The sequence below is a fragment of the Maniola hyperantus genome, chromosome 25, assembly GCF_902806685.2.
Source record: "Maniola hyperantus chromosome 25, iAphHyp1.2, whole genome shotgun sequence".
In the NCBI taxonomy this organism is placed as follows: domain Eukaryota; kingdom Metazoa; phylum Arthropoda; class Insecta; order Lepidoptera; family Nymphalidae; genus Maniola; species Maniola hyperantus.
This window is the reverse complement of record NC_048560.1, coordinates 3,158,168-3,180,573: the sequence shown is the minus strand read 5'-3', so window position 1 is coordinate 3,180,573 and position 22,406 is coordinate 3,158,168. Positions and strand designations below refer to the sequence as shown.

Below are 22,406 nucleotides of genomic sequence, written 5' to 3'. Positions count from 1 at the left end.
CGTCGAATCTATGAGCAACATTAGTAGTGCCTAGTGAACGGCGAGCCGAGCGCAACGTGACAACCGCGCTGTTCTGACTTCAGAGTGTTCTAAGTATTAGGATCTGGTAAAATAAATATTAGAAGAAAAGCTTTAAAAAAATAAAAACTAAGTAATATTATTAAGAACATAATTTACCTGTATAAGTGAAGTTCTATCATAATCATACGAGGGCTTTGTTCGAAGAAATTAGCATAGTATACACAGTACTAATACTAGTACACACAAGGTGTTGCCAATCTGCACTGTTTTTGATTATTTTTTTCGTTGGTGGTGTGATGGCACTAGTGTTACTGACCTCAATTTAATTTCGAGAATTATACAATTTTTTTTAAATGTTGAAATAAAATATAAGTTTAACAATCTCTGGATAAATAAAGAAATAGGAAGTAATGAAATGAAAAGTAATTTACTTAGAATAATATTAAATACAACTTACATTAATAAATGTGAAGATAATATAGAAAATGGGCATGTGTATTTTACCATTTATGATCTGCAAAATTAAACTTAAATTGTTAATCATGATTAAGAAGAAATAGAATATCTAAAAACGGTTATCTTCAGTTAGGCATTAAGATTTTGTTCAAATTTTCAAGGAGGAAAAAGTGTACTTGGGTAGTACGGAGTCTTTTGGCAAGCAATGGGCGGTGGGGGACGTTGTAGGCGTATTCCTTGATCTGATTGACAAGACGATAAGTAAATAAAAGAATTTTTGGCTGGCAGAAATGTGCTTGCTTAATATTAACGTGGTTGGAACATTTTTATGACCAAAATCCAACAAAGTTTTTTCGAAAAATGCATTTTTTGAGCTGTGACAAAAATGTCTATATCGATGTTGTCGAGAGATAACAAGATATACTTATGTTCAATGCAAGTTATTCAAAATACTGAAGGACAAAATCTGGTTGTTGTATCTTATTCATAGTTTAGATCGATTCTCTCATGTTGATTTAAAAACAGTAACTGCTCAGTTTCTTGCTGGCTCTTCTTAGTAAAATTGAATCTGAAACTAACTAAAATGAAATCTGAAAACAGTCCCAAAAAGTATGAAAGAAAGCGATGAATCTAAATATTAAATGACTAAGTACAAAATTTAAATACTGTAATATTTACTTATATTGATTTTCAAATATTTACGGCTAGTAAAATGATTAAATGATGGAGTTTTATTTAAATAAAAATAAGGTTGAAATGAAAGAATGATTTAAATGAAAATTGCCACCTATCAAAATTCTTTCGGAGATTTTAGTTTCTTTGAAGTTTTTCTGCTTTGAGACTCGTGCAATAAAAATTCAAAGCCTTTATAAAAGTTCCTAAAGATGTTCCTGCCATTTTAAAATTCACGCCAAGCTTATCAACTTCATAGCTTTGTAGGCTCTAGGACAAAACCTACGCCTTTTACAGTTAACGTGATACCATAGCATCGCTTTGCTTTAATATTTATTTATGAAAAATAAATTTAATATTAATAATAGAAGCATCGATGAATAGAGTAGTTTCATCGAAATAGCATGGGTAGAAGTTTAGAAATAAAAATCATGCTGAACTTAAACAACACAAGGCACAAGGTCCTAATTTACTCGTAAACGAAGTAAAAGTAGCCAAACATGTTAAAAAACATGATTTTTTTTTTCAACCTTAGGTGTGTATTTTTTTCTGTACACGCAAGTACAAGATAAAGATTTGGCATACACGTAATAACTTAATTACGGAAAACCTACCAAGAAAAACCATCTTGTGACACAATATTTACAATCACATAATTAATTGTCAAAGTCCCTGATTCGTTGTCGGGACTTGCCTTGATATTTTATTGGATTGAAAGCACCAATCTTTTAAATAACTTTGACCATGTTTTGCACAAGGATGATATTAAAGTTCAACCGAATTCATTGGAAAAAGTTTAGTTTACTATTGTTCTTTTTTTCTCTGTTCTTCTTTTTAGTCTTCTTCTGCTTCTGTATTCTTTATATTTACTGCTCCTTTCTCTTTTTTCATCTCGTTTCTCTTAAATCCTTTTTTTTTCTATACGTTCCTATTCTCTAAACTTTGAACTTAGACAATCATCCTTATGCTAAATTTTTCTTAATCTTAACTTGGTTAAGTACCAATGTTTCAGAGGCATTTCTCGTACAATTAATAAGACTTACTGACAAAGAACACAAAATATGCTATATGCTGTAAGTATGTAGTTCTTTTGTTAGCCCCAGATATATCACCTCTTTTGTCACTTACTCATCGCTTGTTATTGATATTGTTAAAATTATTATTATTAACAAAACGCTTCCGTGCTTGGTTTTGTTCTGTTTTGTAATTTCAAAGTGTGTTAACATTAACACTTATCATAAATTTGGTAAATTTTCATACTGTAAATCTAATTTCTTTTATTTGTTAACGTTTAGATATAGAGAAAATTAAGTATTAATTTTATAATAAAAAAAAAATTGAAAAATGTAAGTGTAGTAATTTATTAGCAAATTAGTAAATTAATTCACTATTTGTCATATTTTTTTGTATCAAGAATTTTATTTCAAATAAAATGTTGGAATTTATTGTGTTTTTGTGTATATTAGGTTTTTCCTTGAATGGAGAGTTACTCATGGATGCTCTCGGAGGAGAAACTACTTTTGCAGAGGTTCAAGGAGATAATTTTGTACCAGCATGCACTCTAGGAGTGGGGCAAAAGGCTAGGTAAGTAACACCACTTATTTATTGTGAACTTATTCATTGATCTGGTTATATGTATATTCTTAGTTAAATGCATATAATTTTTTCCAATGATAGTAACAAATTAGAATAGAATAGAAACATGTTTTATTCAAATAAACATTTACAAGTACCTTCTTTTGAATCGTCAAATGCATCTACCGTTGGTTTGAAATTCGCTTTACTACCCACTACCTGAAAAATCAGCAAGAAACTCAGCGGTTGCTCTTTCAAAAGATTTTATATACAATATTATGCCGTGTATAGTTGTTGGAGCGAGCTGCAAGCCAAATCCACGCTCTTTTATCATGTACATAATCTTCAATTGTGTAATATGCTTTTTTGAGAAGCTCACTTTTAATTGATTGTTAAACTTATGTAAAGGCAAGTCTAAAATTGATTGTGGGATTGTCTTATAAAATATTATGCTCATTCCCACAAACGACTTTTGGACTTTCCTGAGGCGGAACGTAGGAGTCGCGAGCTTATTACGGTTTCTAGTTTGCCTATTATGTACATCAACAATTTTCTTGTGTTGTGATCTTAAGAATAATGTACTGACTCTATTTCAGGCTATCGTATGGTCAAGACGTCAACTCATTGAAATATTTTACCACTTGCGGTCTACAAGAGGGTTATGAGCCATTCTGTGTGTATGTATATCACTAACGTATTTTTTTCTTACTAAAATTTCTAAGCCTGTCCGATTTAAAATACATAATCTTCAAATATTTTCCATAAAATTGTTTCTATACCTACATCAAAAACATAAAAGGACCTAGAGGTGAGCCTTGGGACACTCATAACTGAGACTGATCTCGGTAACTTTTCTTGTTGTATTAGATTGAATCTTTACAATCAACAACCATGTTGCTAATTCTGCTGTACACAATCTCTAAACTAAATTGACTTGATATGTCTAAAATCGAAATCCTTTACTGTAGGGAGCAATATGAAAGGATTGTAATATATTTAAACCTGTCATTGTAATTTTGTTAAGATTTTGTGTGCAATATAATTAGCCACACTACAAGTTACTACATTCATCATCATGAACAACCTTATTTCTATAATTTCTTAAATAATGATTTCATGTTATACATTATCGAAAGTCTTATAAAAATCGCTAATGTAGTTTGAACTCCTCAATCTATAAAAATGAATTTTATTTTGTAGCAATATGAAACGTGACGTAACACATTGGTATACGAAGGACCAACCTATATTTGAAAACACGGACGAGATGGCTGACACCAGAATCGATGTTACAAGAATACCAGCTGGGTCTGGTAAGCATAGTTTAAGACAGAAGGAAACTTAGGTGTGGTTACCTAAGTTTCCTTTTTTCTTGCACATTCTAACATTTTCAATGAAAGCCGATATCTCACAATAAAAATAAAAACCTCAGTGTCTACCTGTAAATGCGCATCTATCTATCGGTAGCCTTGTAGCCATTTTATTGTTCAGTGTATTTCGATATATATTAATTATTTGTTTTAAGTGTATCCTGTAGGTATTGTTACTCTTTGTCATTTTGTCAACAATAAAATAAATAAATATGAAAGGAAAAGCTGACTGACTGATCTATCAACGCACAGGTCAAACTACTGGACTGGTCGGGCTGAAATTTGAGCTATTATGACGTAGACCTCAGCTAGGAAAGGATTTTTGAAAATATAATTACTGATATTAAGATGGCACGGAAGCCTTCGTGTGCGAGTCCAACTTGCACTTGCCCGGTTTTTTCTTTGCAATTTCCATTTTCATTACTATCCAAAGAAAAGTAAGTACGAAAAAGAAAAGAAATATAAAACATTTTTATTTCCATTCGTAGATACGCCGCCATGTATGAAGATCTCACACAACACCTTCGAAACAATGGAAAAGGCTAACTGGGAATTCCTCAGGCTGTCACTTCCTGTAATCTGTCAGACCGAATTCATAGAGTAAGTCAATCATTACATAAAATTACATACATAAGGCCTGACCAGAGAAATAAAACATCTCTCCTTATTGCGGAAGACCCATGGAACTAATTTATACAAGACCATCTTAATGACCACAAGTTCTTTTGGCACGTTACAAGGAAGAGTGGTACCATCGAACACCTCGTGGTACAAGGTCGAGTGGAGGGCACACGTCCACGTGGGCGTTCCCCAACTAGGTGGACGGACGTAATCTGCTCTGCAACAAACACGCCTGTCTCGGCGTGTGCACATAATGCCACCAGTAGAAGTCGCTGGAGGGAGATCGCACGAGCAGCAGTGAAGAATTCTTAGCCACGACCACTCTGTCAAGAGTGAAAGATTGAGAAGAAGAAGAAAGAATCTTAATGACCATAGACCATAAAAGTGGCGCCCCAGAGCATGTTTTTTATATTTCTGGTCACGCTTTACTCAATCGTCTAAAATAACCATTACATAACGATGTAATGGCTATGGCATTTATGAACTTACACAATACGAAATTTTCGTTTGACAGCTGAAATCGTACGTTTAAGCCATCAAATTACACCGTACATTTGGTTCAATGTTGTTAGTTTATAAGTGTTGTTATTTAGCTTTTAATAAGATATGTGTGACGTGTAGATACCTAATGTTAACGGCTTCGGTATACGGAAAAACTCAAGCTTCGAGTTTATGATTATACCTGAATTTGTGTAACCTGTAAATATTTTTTCTTAAATAAATATATTTTTATTATTATTATTATTATTAAATGATAACCATTTTCATGGTCAAGTTTTACACAATCGCACCTCAGGGTATTACGGAGATTATATTTTTCACCCGATAATTGCGGCGAAGCCCAAAAAGAGGGTTTGTCGGGGGAGGACATTATTAGGATATTAATATGCATACAGGGTGTGACCAGAGCGCTAGCAAAAACGAAGACAGGTGATAGTACTGATGATTAATATGATATGATGAAAAATCCTATATTTTGTAAAAGTTCACGATATATTACAAATAAACATCTGACTGACGCTAGAGGTCAACGAACGTTGCGTAAGTAGGTCACTGGGAACCAGTGCCGCGTCGTAGGTGGGGCATTGACCCGAGTTTTACACGCTATACATTGCGGGTTTGAAAAACACTAAATCACTTAAAACTACAAAATGAGGCAAATGGTTTTTGGTATTGGATAGTGTAACAATAACGCTAAGTTTTTGCTAGCGTTCTGGTAACACTGTATACGCATATTCCTTGTGCATGTAAACTTTGTGTTATACAGTGAGCAAGAGAAAGCCCGCCGCTGGGTGGAAATAAAGGAGCGACAGCAGATTCTGATGAAGGAGGCTGTGGAGGCCCAGATGCCAGCACACATCGACCAGATCATGAGAAGCGGGTTCACTATGAACGATATTAAAGGTACTCCTGCATCCTAAGCGCAGTTCACGACAGGTTATAAGTTCCTGTCATGAACTGTGACTGTGTTGTCATATCTTGGTCCTTTCGTATAAACTGAAAACAACGTACAGTACGACAAACAAGGCTCTTTTGGCACTTGAATGACATTGACAGGGGGGCGTAGTTGTAGAACAAAGGCTGCCAGCAAATAAAATCTCCTCAATTTTACGGAATATATTGAAAATGAAAATCGAGTAAATTTTATCTAATTTTAACTGAATGAGAAATCGGGAAAGCCGTTCCTGTTTCCAAATCGAGAAGGAATAATAAAAACCATTTTAATTAGCCATAGATAATAAAAACTTTTTTATTAGGCCATGGACTTGCAACTTATCATGTTTATCTGCTCAAATACTACCTATATTTACCTAGTGCTAAATATAGCTATAAGATGCAGACAAAATGCTGTATATATTATCAGGATATATCGTGATGTTATGTAGGTATATGGAATGACTCTAATATTTGACAAATAATAAATAAATCTAATATTTGATAAACAAATTAAATTAAAACAGTGAATTTCAGATTTTTTACTTAGCAACACCGCATATAGGGGGGCAGCGTGACACTTTACAAGATGGCGGCGTTAGTTTCGTTTTTCGCCACGCGCCAAAAGAGCCTTGTCGCACTGTATAGTACGCGACAGGTTGAAATGACAATCGGGGAGGGAACGCCCCGCAAACCCGCACAGCCTCTGCGCTAACCCGGTGCGGGCGAGCTCGGGTGACGTGCGGATGTGCGGGGCGACTCCCGCCTGCCATCTCAACATGTCGCGGACTATAGATGTTAAAAGCTTCAACTCAAAGTCTCTAATTTGTAATTCTCTCAAAATTGTCCTCCTTGTAAAATTTTATATTTATATAGCTTCATAGCACGGGCTATGTTTGTATTACAAAATATACTCTGTACATAATTACTTGTAATGATATTTTAAGTGTACAATTTTTACCCTGAATGTATATCTTTGATTGTTGCAACTTTACCCATTGTAAATAATGTACGTACACTGAATAAGAAAACCTTTAATTTTTGTTGCGTAAGGGGGGTACGGGGGGTATTATGAATGCTAGCAACCTTGCATCTCTTTACCCTTTTATACCCTTTTCCCCATAAGGTCTGCACTACGACGAAAACCAAGAAGAGATGCCGAGTTCTAAAGTCAAAAGGCAACCTTCGAAACCTCCCAGAAAGGGGTCCATGTCTCGTGGGGTTACCATTCAGAATTATAACTTGCAACCAGGTTTACCCCGATACCTATATTTAGCTATGCTTTATACACAACCACTACATTTCTTGTATAAGGCACTTGTTCGACCGCCGACGATTAGCAAGAAACTAGTTGAGTTAAAACTAGAACCGAGTTGGCAAGCAACTAAATAGTACGCGGCCGAAAGTAATGTACATAGACCTTTAGAAGGAGATAAATTTTTAGAGCACTGTTTCCGTCGTTGGACCGACAAACCGTCATAATATTATAGGTATGAGTGACGCTCTACAAAGCCGAAATGTCATTCTAAAGGCCGATGTACATTACTTTTGGCCGCGTACTGTACGTAGAAGCGAGTGTGTAATTGGTATAGTTTTATTTATCACTGGCCTAAGAACAAGTGTACAAGTTTGACAGGCATTTAATTCTTGCGCAAACTGTGCCAGTGTTTTGATCGCCAAGAGAGCATTGCTGAGTAATAGGTATTTTTCTTTGATAGCTCTTGTTGCTGCGATAAAATAGTTATATACTGTTGCGATAAAGTAATTGGTGGTTCAATAAAATAAAATAAACTAATGGTGAGAGAGTTCTTGCTGACAGTGTGTACAGTTGGCAATCAACAATGTTTTTTAATTGACACGCTTATCACACATCGGTGATGCGTTTCTTGGGCCATAAAATAGTCGATAGCTAGTCGCTTCCTCGTCGGCGGTAAGACAAGTGCCTTATACCAAATTATCGCTTATTTTATCCTAACCTTTTCTTAGTAGTCGAAGCATTTTAGCGTTCCCGTACGATGCAACGTTGCAGTTACTAATGTGTCTAGCTTAGCACTAACCCAAGCAAGTCAAAAGTGCTTTGCTTAAATTTAGCTTGCGATGTTTCTTTCAGGTGGTTTATTAATTTGTCTGATTCTACTACATAGTTTCTTGTTTCGGAATTATTATTATTAAACAAATCTTATAAAGAACAAAGTAGGTAGATGATGGCTGCGACTTCATCCGTGTGGATATAGGTTTCTTAAATATCACGTCGGAATTCATTTCCGAGATAGATAAAATGTGTCGGGGAATAAACTTTCTCCATTTCAAATTTAACAAGCTTTACTTACACTCAATTGGAGGGGAAAGGAGAATATTAGTCAGCATGATAAACTTGGCTAATATTCTTTAAAAAAAAATGATGACTAGCATTTCATAATGCCATCATCGTGGCTCAAAAATTATTACTTTCTTTGGCTTGCATGATGATGAAGATCGATGTACATTATTCTCTGCCGCTACTATACTTAGACTTAGATATACCATAAAGCCTGCGAACAAAGCTGAACTATGCCTGCGATCCAAAGTACTTAGCTGGACCTAACGATATTTAACTCGAAAAGAGAGAGAGACTGAGAGCCTCAATAGCTCAACGGGTAAAGGAGTGGACTGAAAACCGAAAGGTCGACGGTTCAAACCCTGCCCGTTGCACTATTGTCGTACCTACTCCTAGCACAAGCCTGACGCTTAGTTGGAGAGTAAAGGGGAATATTATTCATTTAACATGGCTAATGTTCTTTAAAAAAAAAGTACCGTACCAGAAAAATCATATTTAATGACGATAATGTTTTGCAGGTCCTGTAAACGGCATGCATCGCTCTACCAGTGAAGCTGAAATGGCAAAATATGAGCTTGGGACCAGTCTGTCTCCGGAAGACAAAAAGGCAGAAAAGAGAGGAAGATCTCCTTTCAAGTAAGCCGCCAAGCGATTTAGCGTCCCGGTACGATGCCGTGTAAAAACAAAAGTGGTATGGGCTTAATAAAAACTGCCATACCCCTTCCAGGTTAGCCCGTTTCCATCTTAGACTGCATTATATGGATTTTATTATCATCATCCATTATACCCTGTAATGACAGTTATTGTTGTGGGTATCTCTACATAGTATAAAATAAAGTCGCTTCCCGCGTCTGTATGTATGTATGAACGCGTAGATCTTTTAAACTACGCAACGGATTTTAATGCGGCTTTCACCAATAGATAGAGTGATTCAAGAGGAAGGTTTATAGCTATAGTTTAATTCTCCAAAAATTAGAGATCCTAGAGAAATTGAAATAATGTGAATTAGGTCGGAAAAAAATCCTCTCATTAGAGAGTTTCCGAGGCAATGACACCTCAATGACAACATATTAAGTAGTATCTACATTGCACCCATGGGAAGCCGGGGCGGGTCGCTAGTTTAACAGTTAGTTGTCATCCGAGACGCGTTTCATTAATACAACATGGTGGCAGCGGTGGGATCGCACCCACGCCTCCGAAGAGACTGGTGGTGGTTACATTTTGATAAAAACAACTGAATAAAATTAATAAAAAATCATCCCTTACCACTAGATGAGATTGCAGTCAAGGGCTAACTTGTATCAGAATAAAACAAAAAAACACCGGTTAGGGGCTCACCAGTTTTTTTTTATCTAAGGTCGATAAAACACGTGACATTATTCATATGAATAACAATATGACATTTTTATTAGGTTCTTCAGAAGCAAACGCGGTGAAAGCGGCGAAAGGGGCAAGACCCGTAAATCCAAAACACCAGACCCATTCAGCGATACTGAAGTGTCCCCAGACCGAGGAGGTATGAGAAGACCTAACCCTCAAATTAGAGTATCTCAGGTAAATAACAACCGTATCTCGTTGTAGTTAAGTTAAATTTTGTTTGAACCCAAGTTTCAATCCTTAATCCTTCCATAGATTTTTATTTTAAGTAGAATTTTTATTTAGATTTGAAGTAGTTTGGACCCTTTCTAAATAGATCATACATAGGTTTACCGTTAAACTGAGACAGCTTCTGAATTCCTTGATTTTTAGGGTTCCGCAATACCGTACCCGAAAGGTGCTAACGGAACCCTATTACAAAGCCTCCGCTGTCCGTCCATCCGTCTGTCTGTCTGTCAGTGGACTATAATAGGTAGAGAGATGAAATTTTCACAGAATGTGTATTTCTAGTGCCGCTTTTAAAACAAATAATAAAAAATTCAAAATGGCTGCCATGTAAATTGAAAGTATTTTAAAAGTACATAATATGATGGTACGGAATCCTTCATGTGTGAGTCCGACTCGCACTTGACCAGTTTTTACGTCAACTATCATCCTCACGAACCATCTCAGTGACACGATAAACCTATATTGTTAACTAGTATCCATAGTAGTTAATAGTTTCGTCCATACTGTTCCGTACACGAAGGGTACCAACGGGACCCTATTACTAAGCCTCCGTTGTTCGTCCGTCCGTCTGTCAGCGGGTAGAGTTGAAATTTTCACAGAGTACCTACCTACGTATTAGAATAAGAATACATTCTATTACCGTTGCAGCAACAAAATAATTAAAAATTCAAAATGGCTGCCATGAAAATTAAAAAAAAATGTTATTTCTTGTACGATGGTACGGAACCCTTCGTGTGCGAATCCGACTCGCACTTGACCGGTTTTTATTATCCCTGGGTTTATTATTTGCAATGCATACAATTGGTTTTAAGTTTTGATATTATTTTGTTTGACTTATGTTTCTCCTAAGGCAATACAAAGGCATGCGCAGGGTAGGCCAAGTAGGCCGAATTTGTACGGAAGTCAAACTGGTTTAAATGTAAGTTCGTCTAAATTTCGTCGCTTTGATCTTCTGATAGCTTGCAGTTTCTTTTAAGAATCTACTAATTTGGTAAAATTTCTTCGACCCGTTTTTTTTATCTTTTTAACGAAGCCCAAAAGGAGAGTTGAATATGTACTTATTTGACCTGTAAAAATATGATAATAGTTCTTGCATTTCACGAGAGGGCAAATAGTTCTGTGGTATCGGTATAAGTAAGGTAAAGTAAATGTATGCGTTTGCGAGCGCTTGCTCGTGACTGATTGATTTGATAATCGATATGCACGCACACTTATACAATGTCCATGTATGCGACATAACCACAAGTAAAGTTCACTCGTCTTCGTGAAATGCAAGAACTGTACGTTATTAGATTCGTAACGAAAACGATAGCGCAAATGTCACTGGGTGCATAAAATTCTTAAAAAGGCAAAATGGCGGCTGAAAAGGATGCAGTGCAAACCGCAGTCGTGGTTTTTTAAAAACTTTTAAATTAAGTATTTTTTGTTGTAAGCGACTTTCATAATCGTTTCTTCATGATACTAAATTTTAATATGCTTAAAGTAACGTAACTTTTCTTCTGTTTTTTTTACTAATGTTTGATGCAATTTGATGTGAAAAATTAACCAGTATTTTATATACGTACCTATTTTAGCTTTATCTTTTTGTTTAAGACCAATATCTCCTTTTTCATAGATGCACTTTAAATGAGGTGATTCGTTTATTTTTCTAACTTTTACAATTATTATTATTTACTACACTTTAAATGCTGTATTCGTTCTGTTACACCCCTTAACTGTATCCATAAAGGCTGACTAAGGAACAGGTCTGGCTTGAACACAAAAGGGTAACAGAGTGCAGACCTTTAGAGTCAGTCCGGCCTGAACCTTCGAGGAGGTTACATAATATCTCTTAAGAATTCTATATCCAGTGTTCTATTTAAATTATTGTTTTAATTCCATTTACAAATAGAATTAAAACATATACCTATTTTTATTTTGTAAAATATTTTTTTTAAAAAGTTGTCAGTTCGGTTTGCAAACTTTTACAGTAAATACCGCTGGATTCTTCCATATCCATAATGGAAATCACTTACGATAGTTCAAACGCTTTCAGAACAACCTTGCAGTAGCAACCCCACCACTGGACCGCAAGCAGATGACAGCCGGTACGCTATCCGCGGCCGCCACGGAGACGGTGGGCAATGAAATATTCGACGCGGATTGCTTGAAGCTCATCAACGAGTACTTCTATGGTGTCAGGTTTGTCTTCGTCATTAGATACTTATACCTTAGATGTTTCAACAATCGAGATATTTTTCAATCGAATCAAGGATTCTCTCGCTCTTTCATAAAACCATTGAGATGTTGTCCGATTGTTTCGAGCAATCGAGTAAATTGACTCGCCGCGCGCGCTCTCGAGTCGAATTGTCGAACTCGATTGCAAAGTAGAAACTTTCGCATGCCACATGACTAACGAGTCGCGTTTGAAGTTTTTTTTATCATCATGATCAACCCATCGCCGGTTTAATACAGAGCAAGGATCTCCTCTCAGAGTGAGAAGTGTTTAGTCTACCACGCTGGCCAAGTAAGTTTTTTTAAATTACGTAAATATAATATTTATTATTCGATTTACTAGCCCGCAACTTTGTTAACGTGGATTTGGGTTTTTTTTAAATTTCCTATGTAGAAATGTATGTATCCTAAAAAGGTAGCTAGCTATCCTATACCCATATTTTTTTTTTTTATTATCGTTGAAATCGGTAAAATTTTATAGCGGCCATTTTAAAATTTTCATTATTTGTTGTTATACCTAGCGGTAATAGAAATACATACTCTGTGAAAATTTCAACTCTACCTATCACGAATTATTAGATATAGCCCCCTGACAGACGGACGGACAGTAATAGGACCCCGTTGGCACCCTTCGGGTACGAAATCCTTGACAGTGATGATCAATAGGTATCATAAGTATTTCTTTTCCAACAGAATTTTCCCCGGTCAAGACCCAACACACGTTTACATCGGCTGGGTGACGACACAATACCATCTGCACTCCAAGGACTTCAACCAGAACAAAGTCACCAAGTCGTCCGTCATCATTACTGATGATTACGATCGTGTTGTCGAAAGGTAGGTAATTACTAATTAGGTATCATCACTGACCGTTTCACTGTTAGTATTGGATCCCGCTATAGAACGACCTTCACTGAGCTGGTTAATGGATGAAACGTATTTTATATTCATTTTATTTTTTTATTATTTATTATATTGCATAATATGGGTTGCCTAAAAAGTTTCAGTCCAGGATGATTAATTAATATTAAAAAAAAAAAAAACCATACCAATCGAAAGTATGAAGTCCATAGAATATGCAAACGTTGGGTTAATGAAATAAAAATGTTTATTTTCATTTAACTTTTATTCATTAACGCGGTGCAAGTTAGTAGTATCGATATACCTGTTTATACTTGCCTATCCGGGGAAAAAAATAACGTTTGCATATTCTATGGGCTTCATACTTTCGATTGGTATAGAATTTGTCAGTTAAATAAACCGGTGAAATAATTAAAAAAATAAATTTTAATACTTTAAATTTTTCTCTCCGTAAGAACCATCCTCGTACTTCAAGGAATATTATAAAAAAAGAATTAGTGAAATCGGTTCTGCTGTTCTCGAGATTTGCGATCAGCAACACATTCAGCGATTCATTTTTATGTATAGAGATAGAGAGATGATGTGTTTGTCTCTTTTTAATGTAGCTTTTCCTAGAGTTTTATAATATCACAACGGTACTTAAGAATTCACTTCAATAATCTTGTCACCTTTAAATTTTCAGTGTAAATCGTCAATCTTGCTACATGGCCCGCGCCGACGAGCTGTACAACGAAGTGATGGCCGAAGCCACGGGCAAGGGCGCGTCGCAGGGCATGTTTATAGGATGCTCCGTTGACACGTCCACTGGGACTGTGGCCTTCACCTGCGAGGGGAAAGACACTAGCATTAAGTTTAAGGTATATTATATTATACTAGACTAGCTTATTCCCGCGACTTCGTCCGCGTGGACTACACAAATTTCAAACCCCTATTTTACCCCCTTAGGGGTTGAATTTTCAAAAACCCTTTCTTAGCGGATGCCTACGTAATAATAGCTAACTGCGTACCAAATTTCAGCCCGATCTGTCCAGTACTTTGAGCTGTGCGTTGATAGATCAGTCAGCCAGTCAGTCACCCTTTCCTTTTATACTAGGCGTGCCTTTTAAGTTCTGTCGTTTCCATATTTCCCGGCAATTTTGAATTTGGAACTGTTTTATATTCGAATGTGTTTAAATTTTGAATCTCAAAACAGTTGAAAGTATTAGGATTAATGCTATTGTTTAGTCACAGCGTCGATTCGAATCTGTCAGGTTACGTACGAAAATGAATCTTTGTAAGGAAAATGTTCGTGCAATAATTTTCTACAACTTTAGAAGAGGCCTGACACGGCTTCAGTGTTTCTAAGAGCTAACATCTGTGTTCAGTGATGTAGCCCCATGTCTGCGGACTGTCGAACGCTGGTATTTAGAATTCCAGCGTGGACATACTAGTGTTAGTGACAAATCTCGCGAAGGACGGCCAAAATCCGCCTTCACTGAAGATAACATCATTGCTATGAGACAACTAATTGTCGAAGATCGTCATGTGACGTGTTGAGAGATAGAGGCTCTATTAGGCATCTCAGGGACAACCATTCAGAAGATCTTGCATGAAGCGCTTGGTGTGAGAAAGCTAGTTTGCCGTTGGATACCGCATCTGCTTCCCGACGATCACAAGGCGGCCCGCGTCAGATGGTGTAAGAAAACTCTGCAAAGGTTCAACCGAGGAGAGTCAAATCACGTCTACGACATCATCAGTGGTGACGAATCTTGGATCTATGCTTACGATCCTGATTCCAAACAACAATCTACAATCTGGGTCTTTCAAGACGAGCCAAAGCTGACTAAAGTTGTTCGTTCTCGAAGCACTTCAAAGAAGATGGTGGCCACGTTCGTTGGAAAAACCGGCCATGTTGCGACTATTGCACTTGAAGATCGTAGAACGGTTAACGCAGAGTGGTATACCACAGTTTGTTTACCACAAGTCATCGCCGAACTTCGAAAATCTAACTCAAAGCGACGCATCATCCTGCACCACGACAACGCAAGCTCACACAGGGCTCGTCAAACGATTGAGTATTTGAAGCAGGAATAAGTAGAAATTCTTGACCATCCTCCATACAGTCCTGACCTAAGCCCTAACGATTTCTTTACATTTCCTAAAATTAAGAAAAGTCTTCGTGGTCAAAGGTTCCAGTCCGGTGAAGAAGCAGTCGACGCTTTCAAGTCAGCCATTTGGACACCCCCACTTTAGAGTGGAATAAATGTTATAATAACTGGTTTGAGCAAATGGAAAAGTGTATTAAGCTACGTGGTGAATACTTTGAAAAACAATAAAAAGTACTATAAGGTTCTAGTTGTGTTTTTTTCTTCAAACGACAAAACTTAAAAGGCATGCCTCGTATTATACTAGATCATACCCGCGACTTCGTCCGCGTGGATTTAGGTTTTTTAAAAATCCCGTGGGAACTGTTTAATTTTCCGGGATAAAAAGTAGCCCATGTCACTCTCCAGATCTTTATCTATACCCATGCAAAAAATTACGTCAATCCGTTGCACCGTTGAGACGTGATTGAAGGACAAACCAAAAAACTAATAAACCAACAAACAAACACACTTCCGCAATTATAATAAGGGTACTGATTACACACACACACACACACACAAACACACACACACACACAGCTGTGGTGAGTGATGATGCAGTCTAAGATGGAAGCGGGCTAAGGGGTACGGCAGTTTTTATGAAATTAGTTAAGTAGGTATCATCTTAGGATTAAATTAAAACACGAGACCTATATTTGGTCACACGTGACACTTTATTTTGAATATTTTTTACCTATAAGTATAATTATTATGTAGTTAATTAAATTAGGTTTAATGGTACGATTACACCTAACGAGTACAGTGGCGAGTCAGTGTCCTCGGCCGAGTACTCGGTTGGTATTTAAACACTTAAGAGTGCTCGGCGCAATTTCGAAATACGTATAAGCGGCCACCACAGCACTGTCTCGGCCGTGTGATATTTTACTGTCTCGCTTCACTAATCGGTAGGTGTAATCAGCCCATAAGGTTTATTCCTCATATCCTATTCCTATAGGAGTGTTCATTGTGATCAAATAAAAAACTTTTCTTTCTTTCTTTCTTTCTTTCTTTCTTTCAAACTTTATCCAACAAAATTTATTCCAGATGGAACCGGATACCAAACTGTTCCCGGCAATATTCGTAGAGGCAACATCGAAGGAGATCCTTCAAATCGAGCTCGGCAGATCTTCCACAAGCCTTCCGTTGAGTGCGGCAGTGCTGCCCACTAGTGACAAGCACGTCAACCCACAGTTCCCGCCTAGGCTGAAGGTCCAGTGCCTCAAACCCCACCAGTGGGCTAGGGTAAGTTTACTTTTTAGGGTTCCGTACGTCAAAAGTAACAAAGGAACACTCATCGTTCACTTCATTTTACTCCATTTACATCACTTCGTTGTCTGGGAATCAAAACCTATAGGGTAATTACCCGTTGACCTAAAATCATGAAATTTGACGAGTAGGTAGGTCTTATAGGGTCTTATAGCACACTTAAGGGGACATATCCGAAAACCGTGAATTTGTGGATACATCACAAAAAAAATTAAAATGTGTTCATGAACAAATAATTAATACTTATTTTCAACTTTCAAAGTAAGATATACCAAGTGGGGTATCATTTGAAAGGGATTTATCCATACATTCTAGAACAGATTTTTATTTATTTTTACGCATACCTACCTAATAGTTTTTGCTTTATCGTGCCAAATGTCGAAAAAATACGATCGTAGTACGGAATCCTTGGTGCTCGAGTCTGACTCGCACTAGGCCGGTTTTTTATTATAATTTTATTGCTTATTTAATTGAAGGTTCCAAATCAATCACTGCAAGTTCACGCCTTAAAGCTGTCGGATATCCGGGGTTGGTCCATGCTGTGCGAAGATGCTGTCTCCATGCTGGCTCTCCACATACCTGGTAAGTGGTAATTGAAATTCTGTACAGTCACTACTACTTACAACGCGCTGGAATAGCGACCTTGACTCGACCTATGCTTGGAGCTTCTCTACGTGATCAAATCAGAAATGAGGAGATCCGTAGGAGAACTAGAGGACAGCGACATTAGACGAATCGCAGGGAGCCGCTGGATTCAGGCGGTAAAAGACCGTGGCATGTGGAAGTCCCTACAAGAGACCTATGTCCAGCAATTGACGTTTATTGGTTGATGATGATTATTATTATATCACTACTTAGATGAAAAATTTCTGGTTGCAAAATTGTTGTTTGGCGCGAGTGTATCTATTGTATTGAATTCCAAGCAAGAGAATGATTCAAAGTTTCACTCGCTTCGCTCGTTAAAAGTAGAATCCTGAGCGTAGCGAGGAATTCAAAGGCACGAGTGCAAATAATTTTGCAGCCGTGCGAAACACAACTTTTCATCTCATTACAGCGGAAAAGAAACCTAAATTATATTTTTTGCTCTCTATTCTGTAACGTTCCAATTGAAGCTCCTCTAATTTGGTAGCCGTCTGTTGTGCAGTGGGGCTAATTCTCTTGTACACAATCTCTGAACTAAACTAAAATGACACGTCTTAATCTATTGCCATCCCTGTCATAATGTTTTTTGCGGAAAAGGATAGCACTAGATTTAGACCCGTTAATTTAGTTTAGTTTAGAGATTTGTGTACAAGAGAATCGGCCCCAATGTGTGGTTAAGCGTTGTCCTAAAACAACAGTGGCCTAGAGCGATTGACCAGCCTCGGTTGTTTAGCACCTAGCTTTTTCGTCATGGTTTGCAATTGCTGACAATAGGTAGACATCCGCCGTAATACGGTATTTGACAACTAGTCAAATCAGTAACTTTTTATCAAACATCAAAACGCGCACTTAGTATGCGAGATTCTATGGAATACCGGTGTGTGACGTCACAATCATTTGACGTGCTTTTTTTAGTTTAATCGATAATTATTTAAAATGGTTATTACACTTAAAACCAACAAAGGGCGTGGATTTTACGTATTTTGGAAGACCCTTTATTTAATAATCACTGAGAAATAATTTATTTTTGATGTAGTCAAATACCCAATCCGACCTATAATATTTAGATTCCAGATAGTTTTAGTTTAGAACTTTATCTCGTTCACAGAGGAGGACCGCTGCATCGATATCCTTGAACTGATAGAAATGGACAAACTGCTCAGTTTCCACTCCCATACACTCACGTTGTATGCGGCATTGTGCTACCAGAGCAATTACAGGTAAAAACTATTTCTATAATAATAAACATTTCATTCTGCCAATCCGCACTTGGCCCGCGTATTAGACAATGGCCAAACCCCTTCTCACTCTGAGAGGAGACCCGTGCTCTGTAGTGAGTCGGAAATTGTTATAACTTATTTTTAAATATAACTGTTCCTACAGTAAACGATTTTTTGTAATAACCAATGTTGAAAATGAAAGGTATTGTTATTTTATACTCCATACTTTTTGCATAAGTTTTTTACATTTTTTTGGTTTATATTATATGTAGTACATATTTTGTATTTTTAATACATATTTATCCGGACCCTAATCATGACGATGAATTCATGTACCGCCTTGACACTTCACTATAACAATTTTGAAATACTTGTTTTTCAGAGCTGCCCATGCTCTTTGCCAACACGTGGATCAAAAGCAGCTGCTCTATGCCATCCAGTCGCAGTACATGTCCGGTCCGCTCCGACAGGGATTCTATGATCTGCTCATAGCTTTGCATCTGGAGTCACATGCCACTACTATGTAAGTGGGCTCACTATACTCTATACACGGAAAGAAGTTAGTAGGCATAGGGCTCTCTCTGTTACGTAATCTCATACAAATGACAGAGACAAAAAGATCAGTGGGCGTTAACTATTTTGAGTTACCAACCAATCAATCACAAACGAAACTACATTTTAGAATTGAATTTCGAATGTTTTTTGAAAATATGTTTCTGATTGGTGGGTGCCTTAAAATGGTTAACAGTTAACACACACGGAGATTTTTGTGTCTGTCATTTGTGTGGGATAACGTAACAGTCATATTATACTAACTTATTTCTGTGGATAGAGTATAACTAGGCTACATAGTCATAGTGAGATTTCTTACCTCGTAAAAATCGATCAAGTAAGTCTTACTTGCGCACGGATCGTACAGAAATGCAGAACACTTTTTTTGGTAATGTAGCCACAAATTCACGGTTTACGGTTTGACTATTAAACAATTATACCTGCCTGATGATTCTATGGGACAGACAGACAGACAACGGAATGATCCTACAATTGTTCCTTTTTTCTCTAGAGATACAGCACCCAAAAAAGATAATAGTTTAGACAAAACTCGAGCTTACTATTCCCTTTTCCCCTTCAACTAAGCGTAAAGCTTGTGCTAGGAGTAGGTACCACAATAGTGCAACGGGCGGGGTTTGAACCGCCGACCTTTTTTCAGTCCGTTCCATGTCCTATTATAATTTAATGTATATAACGGGTACATACCACGATTAATTTTTGTTTTTATTTGTCGATATTTCAACCCAATTGCACGGGTTGTGGTCACGACGGGACTGCGGTGCTGCGAGAGATGAAGTTCGAGCTGTCAAGGGCAATAGCGAACTACCCTCTTTCTTATTCTTTTCGCTGGAACTTCACGAGCTGTCCGGCAAAATACACTCACAACGCTATTAACTTTTGATGTCGTTCAATGCTGTCTTGGTTTGCATATTCTACCAATGGATTCCACATACTTGCTAGTTTAAAACCATCCTCACGATTGAAATTCTGGTGTTAGCGAATTTCAATCGCTTCGCACACTAGTATAGATATAGTGGCGGTCTGTGGAGATTCCATGTCCTAACTCAAGGTTTTCTTCTATGCAGGGAAGCGTGTAAAAATGAGTTTGTGATCCCACTGGGGCCGGAGCTGAAGTCACTTTACGAGGAACCGGAAATGAGACACAGCCTCCGCTCGCTGCAGACTGAGAGCGTGCGGCCGCAGATGAAGATGACTGACATAGCGTGAGTACAAATTACAACACGTACAATACGCAGCAGAAAATATTATACATCTACTTTATAGATAATGGTTTCGTAGAGCGTTGTCTCTGTCGTTGAGACTGACAAAATGTCACATAGTATGAGTGGCAGAGACAATGCTCTACAAAGCCAAAATCTCATTCTATTCCGAGATCTATAGAGCGCACTTTGTAGAGTTAAAACGGGACAGTCGAGGCTGTCCAACGGTGAAATGTAGCCAGCATTCTTAGCACCATCCCACGCGGGCTTGATTTGTACAGCAATCAGATAAGGCTAGCTTTGAGTTATATTGTACTAAACAATTGATATTATGTCAATCCACAGGGAAAGCATAACGGAAATCAGCAATCTGTACTCCCCGTACTTCCCGCTGGAAGTGGTGCGAGAGTTCGTCATGCAAGCGCTGGCAGAAGCCGTGGAAACTAACCAGGTTCATAACCGGGATCCTGTTGGAGGAAGCAACGAGAACTTGTTTCTGTGAGTATTATAAGAAGACTAGTTGGTTTTATGTATAACTTAATGATGCCCGCGACTTTCCGGGATATAGGATATATAGGATAAAAGTAGCCTATGTCCTTTCCCGAGATTCAAGCTACCTCTGCACCAAATTTCATCAAAATCGGTTAAACGGATGGGCCGTGAAAAGCAGGCAGACAGACAGACACACTTTCGCATTTATAATATTAGTATGGATATGGATTATGATCAATATTGTACTCTTTTTGATAGTCAGTTGTCGGATTTGTAGGATGATATTATCTAGTGGTGATAATTATAATTACGTAAACTTAAAACTAAAGCTACGAGGGTTTCCAACGCGCCTTGGTCAAGAGCCCTGAAGAGATTTAGCTTTCTGTATTGGATTGGATTACGAAGCCCAGCTTTTTGTAACTTCCTTGCGACCTTCAAAGTTCTAAAAGGCAAAATACAAATTGTGATTTTTCTTTCAGGCCATTAATAAAACTCGTAGACCGTCTGCTGTTAGTGGGCATGATGAGAGATGAAGACGTTGAAAAGCTGCTCATCATGATCAACCCTGAGACTTGGGACCCTACTTTTGACAAAGGTATTTTAAACTTAATGTTCATCATCATCATTAGCAACCCATCGCCGCCGGCTCACTATAACGGGTCTCCTCTCAGAGTGAGAAGGGTTTTGGTCATAGTCTACCACGCCGGCCAAGTGCGGATTGGCAGATTTCACACACCTTTGAGAATACTTATATAAGAATAATTTGAGAATAGAGTTTTTGTTAAACCTACCCACATTAGAAATAATTAAATTAGTTATCATTCGCAATTCAAACTAAAAAATCTATGTAATTTGGAGCACTATTTGGATTTTAGTTTATTGAAGAAATTGAATAAGTACAAAGCCTCCGCTGTCCGTCCGTCTGTATGTCTCTCAGCTGTCTATATCTCGTGAACCGTAATAGATAGAGAGTAGAAATTTCCACAGAATGTACCTATAGGTATTTCTGTTGCCGCTATAATAATAAATAATAAAAATTAAAAAATAGCCGCTAAGAACAAAAGTATTATTTCTTGCACGATAATACGGAACCCTTCGTGTGCGAGTCCGGTTCTCCGGACCGGTTTCTTCACTTGACCGGTTTTTTTATTGCGTAAATAGGCTTGGTAGGTATATGACAAAAATTATGCTTTAAAAAAAGCAAGCGATACCTAAAAGATACCTAAGATAGCTAAAAGATACCTATTCACTTTTGCCCTGAAAGTATTTAGGTTAGGTATACTTACATGGCAGGAAACACGGATACGGGAAAGGCATTACCAATTCATTTGATGAGTTTAGATTACAGACCAAAAACACAGATTCAAATGTAAGGTTTTATATTCATAATTCTCAAGCAGTGTTGGCAAAAAGTTAATCTGATTAACGATTAAAAATTAACGATTAAACAGTTAATCGCAACTAACGATTAAAATTAATGTAATCGATAGACCAAGTTTGCGAGATGGTCCCATAATTCCCAATTACGCTAGCTCAAACTTTTTTTTGCTTGTTTTATAAATACTTACCTTAATTTGTCTGAAATATTAATCAAATTAACGATTAATGATTATTTTATTAATCGCGATTACAATTACTATACTAATCGCAATTAACTCAATCGCAATTAAGTTTAGTCACGATTAATTTAATCTGATTAAAATTAATCAAATTAACTAATGGATTAAAAAATTAATCGAGTAATG

The 22,406-nt window shown here is 37.2% G+C and overlaps 1 protein-coding gene across 25 annotated transcripts in view; it reads left to right on the top strand.

Moving 5' to 3' along the window:
• Nucleotides 1-22,406, top strand: part of RyR (Ryanodine receptor) — a 127,415-nt gene that overhangs the window by 29,298 nt on the left and 75,711 nt on the right. For 18 of the 25 annotated variants that reach the window (XM_034981626.2, XM_069507040.1, XM_069507047.1 and 15 more), the window contains 20 exons: nucleotides 639-738; nucleotides 2,616-2,733; nucleotides 3,321-3,401; nucleotides 3,925-4,037; nucleotides 4,583-4,694; nucleotides 5,983-6,119; nucleotides 7,276-7,401; nucleotides 8,985-9,102; nucleotides 9,879-10,020; nucleotides 10,922-10,990; nucleotides 12,107-12,252; nucleotides 12,979-13,122; nucleotides 13,829-14,003; nucleotides 16,314-16,511; nucleotides 17,012-17,117; nucleotides 18,286-18,397; nucleotides 18,780-18,920; nucleotides 20,035-20,172; nucleotides 20,515-20,667; nucleotides 21,141-21,256. In XM_034981626.2, coding sequence (XP_034837517.1) covers nucleotides 639-738; nucleotides 2,616-2,733; nucleotides 3,321-3,401; nucleotides 3,925-4,037; nucleotides 4,583-4,694; nucleotides 5,983-6,119; nucleotides 7,276-7,401; nucleotides 8,985-9,102; nucleotides 9,879-10,020; nucleotides 10,922-10,990; nucleotides 12,107-12,252; nucleotides 12,979-13,122; nucleotides 13,829-14,003; nucleotides 16,314-16,511; nucleotides 17,012-17,117; nucleotides 18,286-18,397; nucleotides 18,780-18,920; nucleotides 20,035-20,172; nucleotides 20,515-20,667; nucleotides 21,141-21,256 — 2,545 coding nt within the window. The remainder of the gene's footprint in view (nucleotides 1-638; nucleotides 739-2,615; nucleotides 2,734-3,320; nucleotides 3,402-3,924; nucleotides 4,038-4,582; nucleotides 4,695-5,982; nucleotides 6,120-7,275; nucleotides 7,402-8,984; nucleotides 9,103-9,878; nucleotides 10,021-10,921; nucleotides 10,991-12,106; nucleotides 12,253-12,978; nucleotides 13,123-13,828; nucleotides 14,004-16,313; nucleotides 16,512-17,011; nucleotides 17,118-18,285; nucleotides 18,398-18,779; nucleotides 18,921-20,034; nucleotides 20,173-20,514; nucleotides 20,668-21,140; nucleotides 21,257-22,406) is intronic. The other 7 variants (XM_069507063.1, XM_069507061.1, XM_069507059.1 and 4 more) reach the window with 4 other exon arrangements.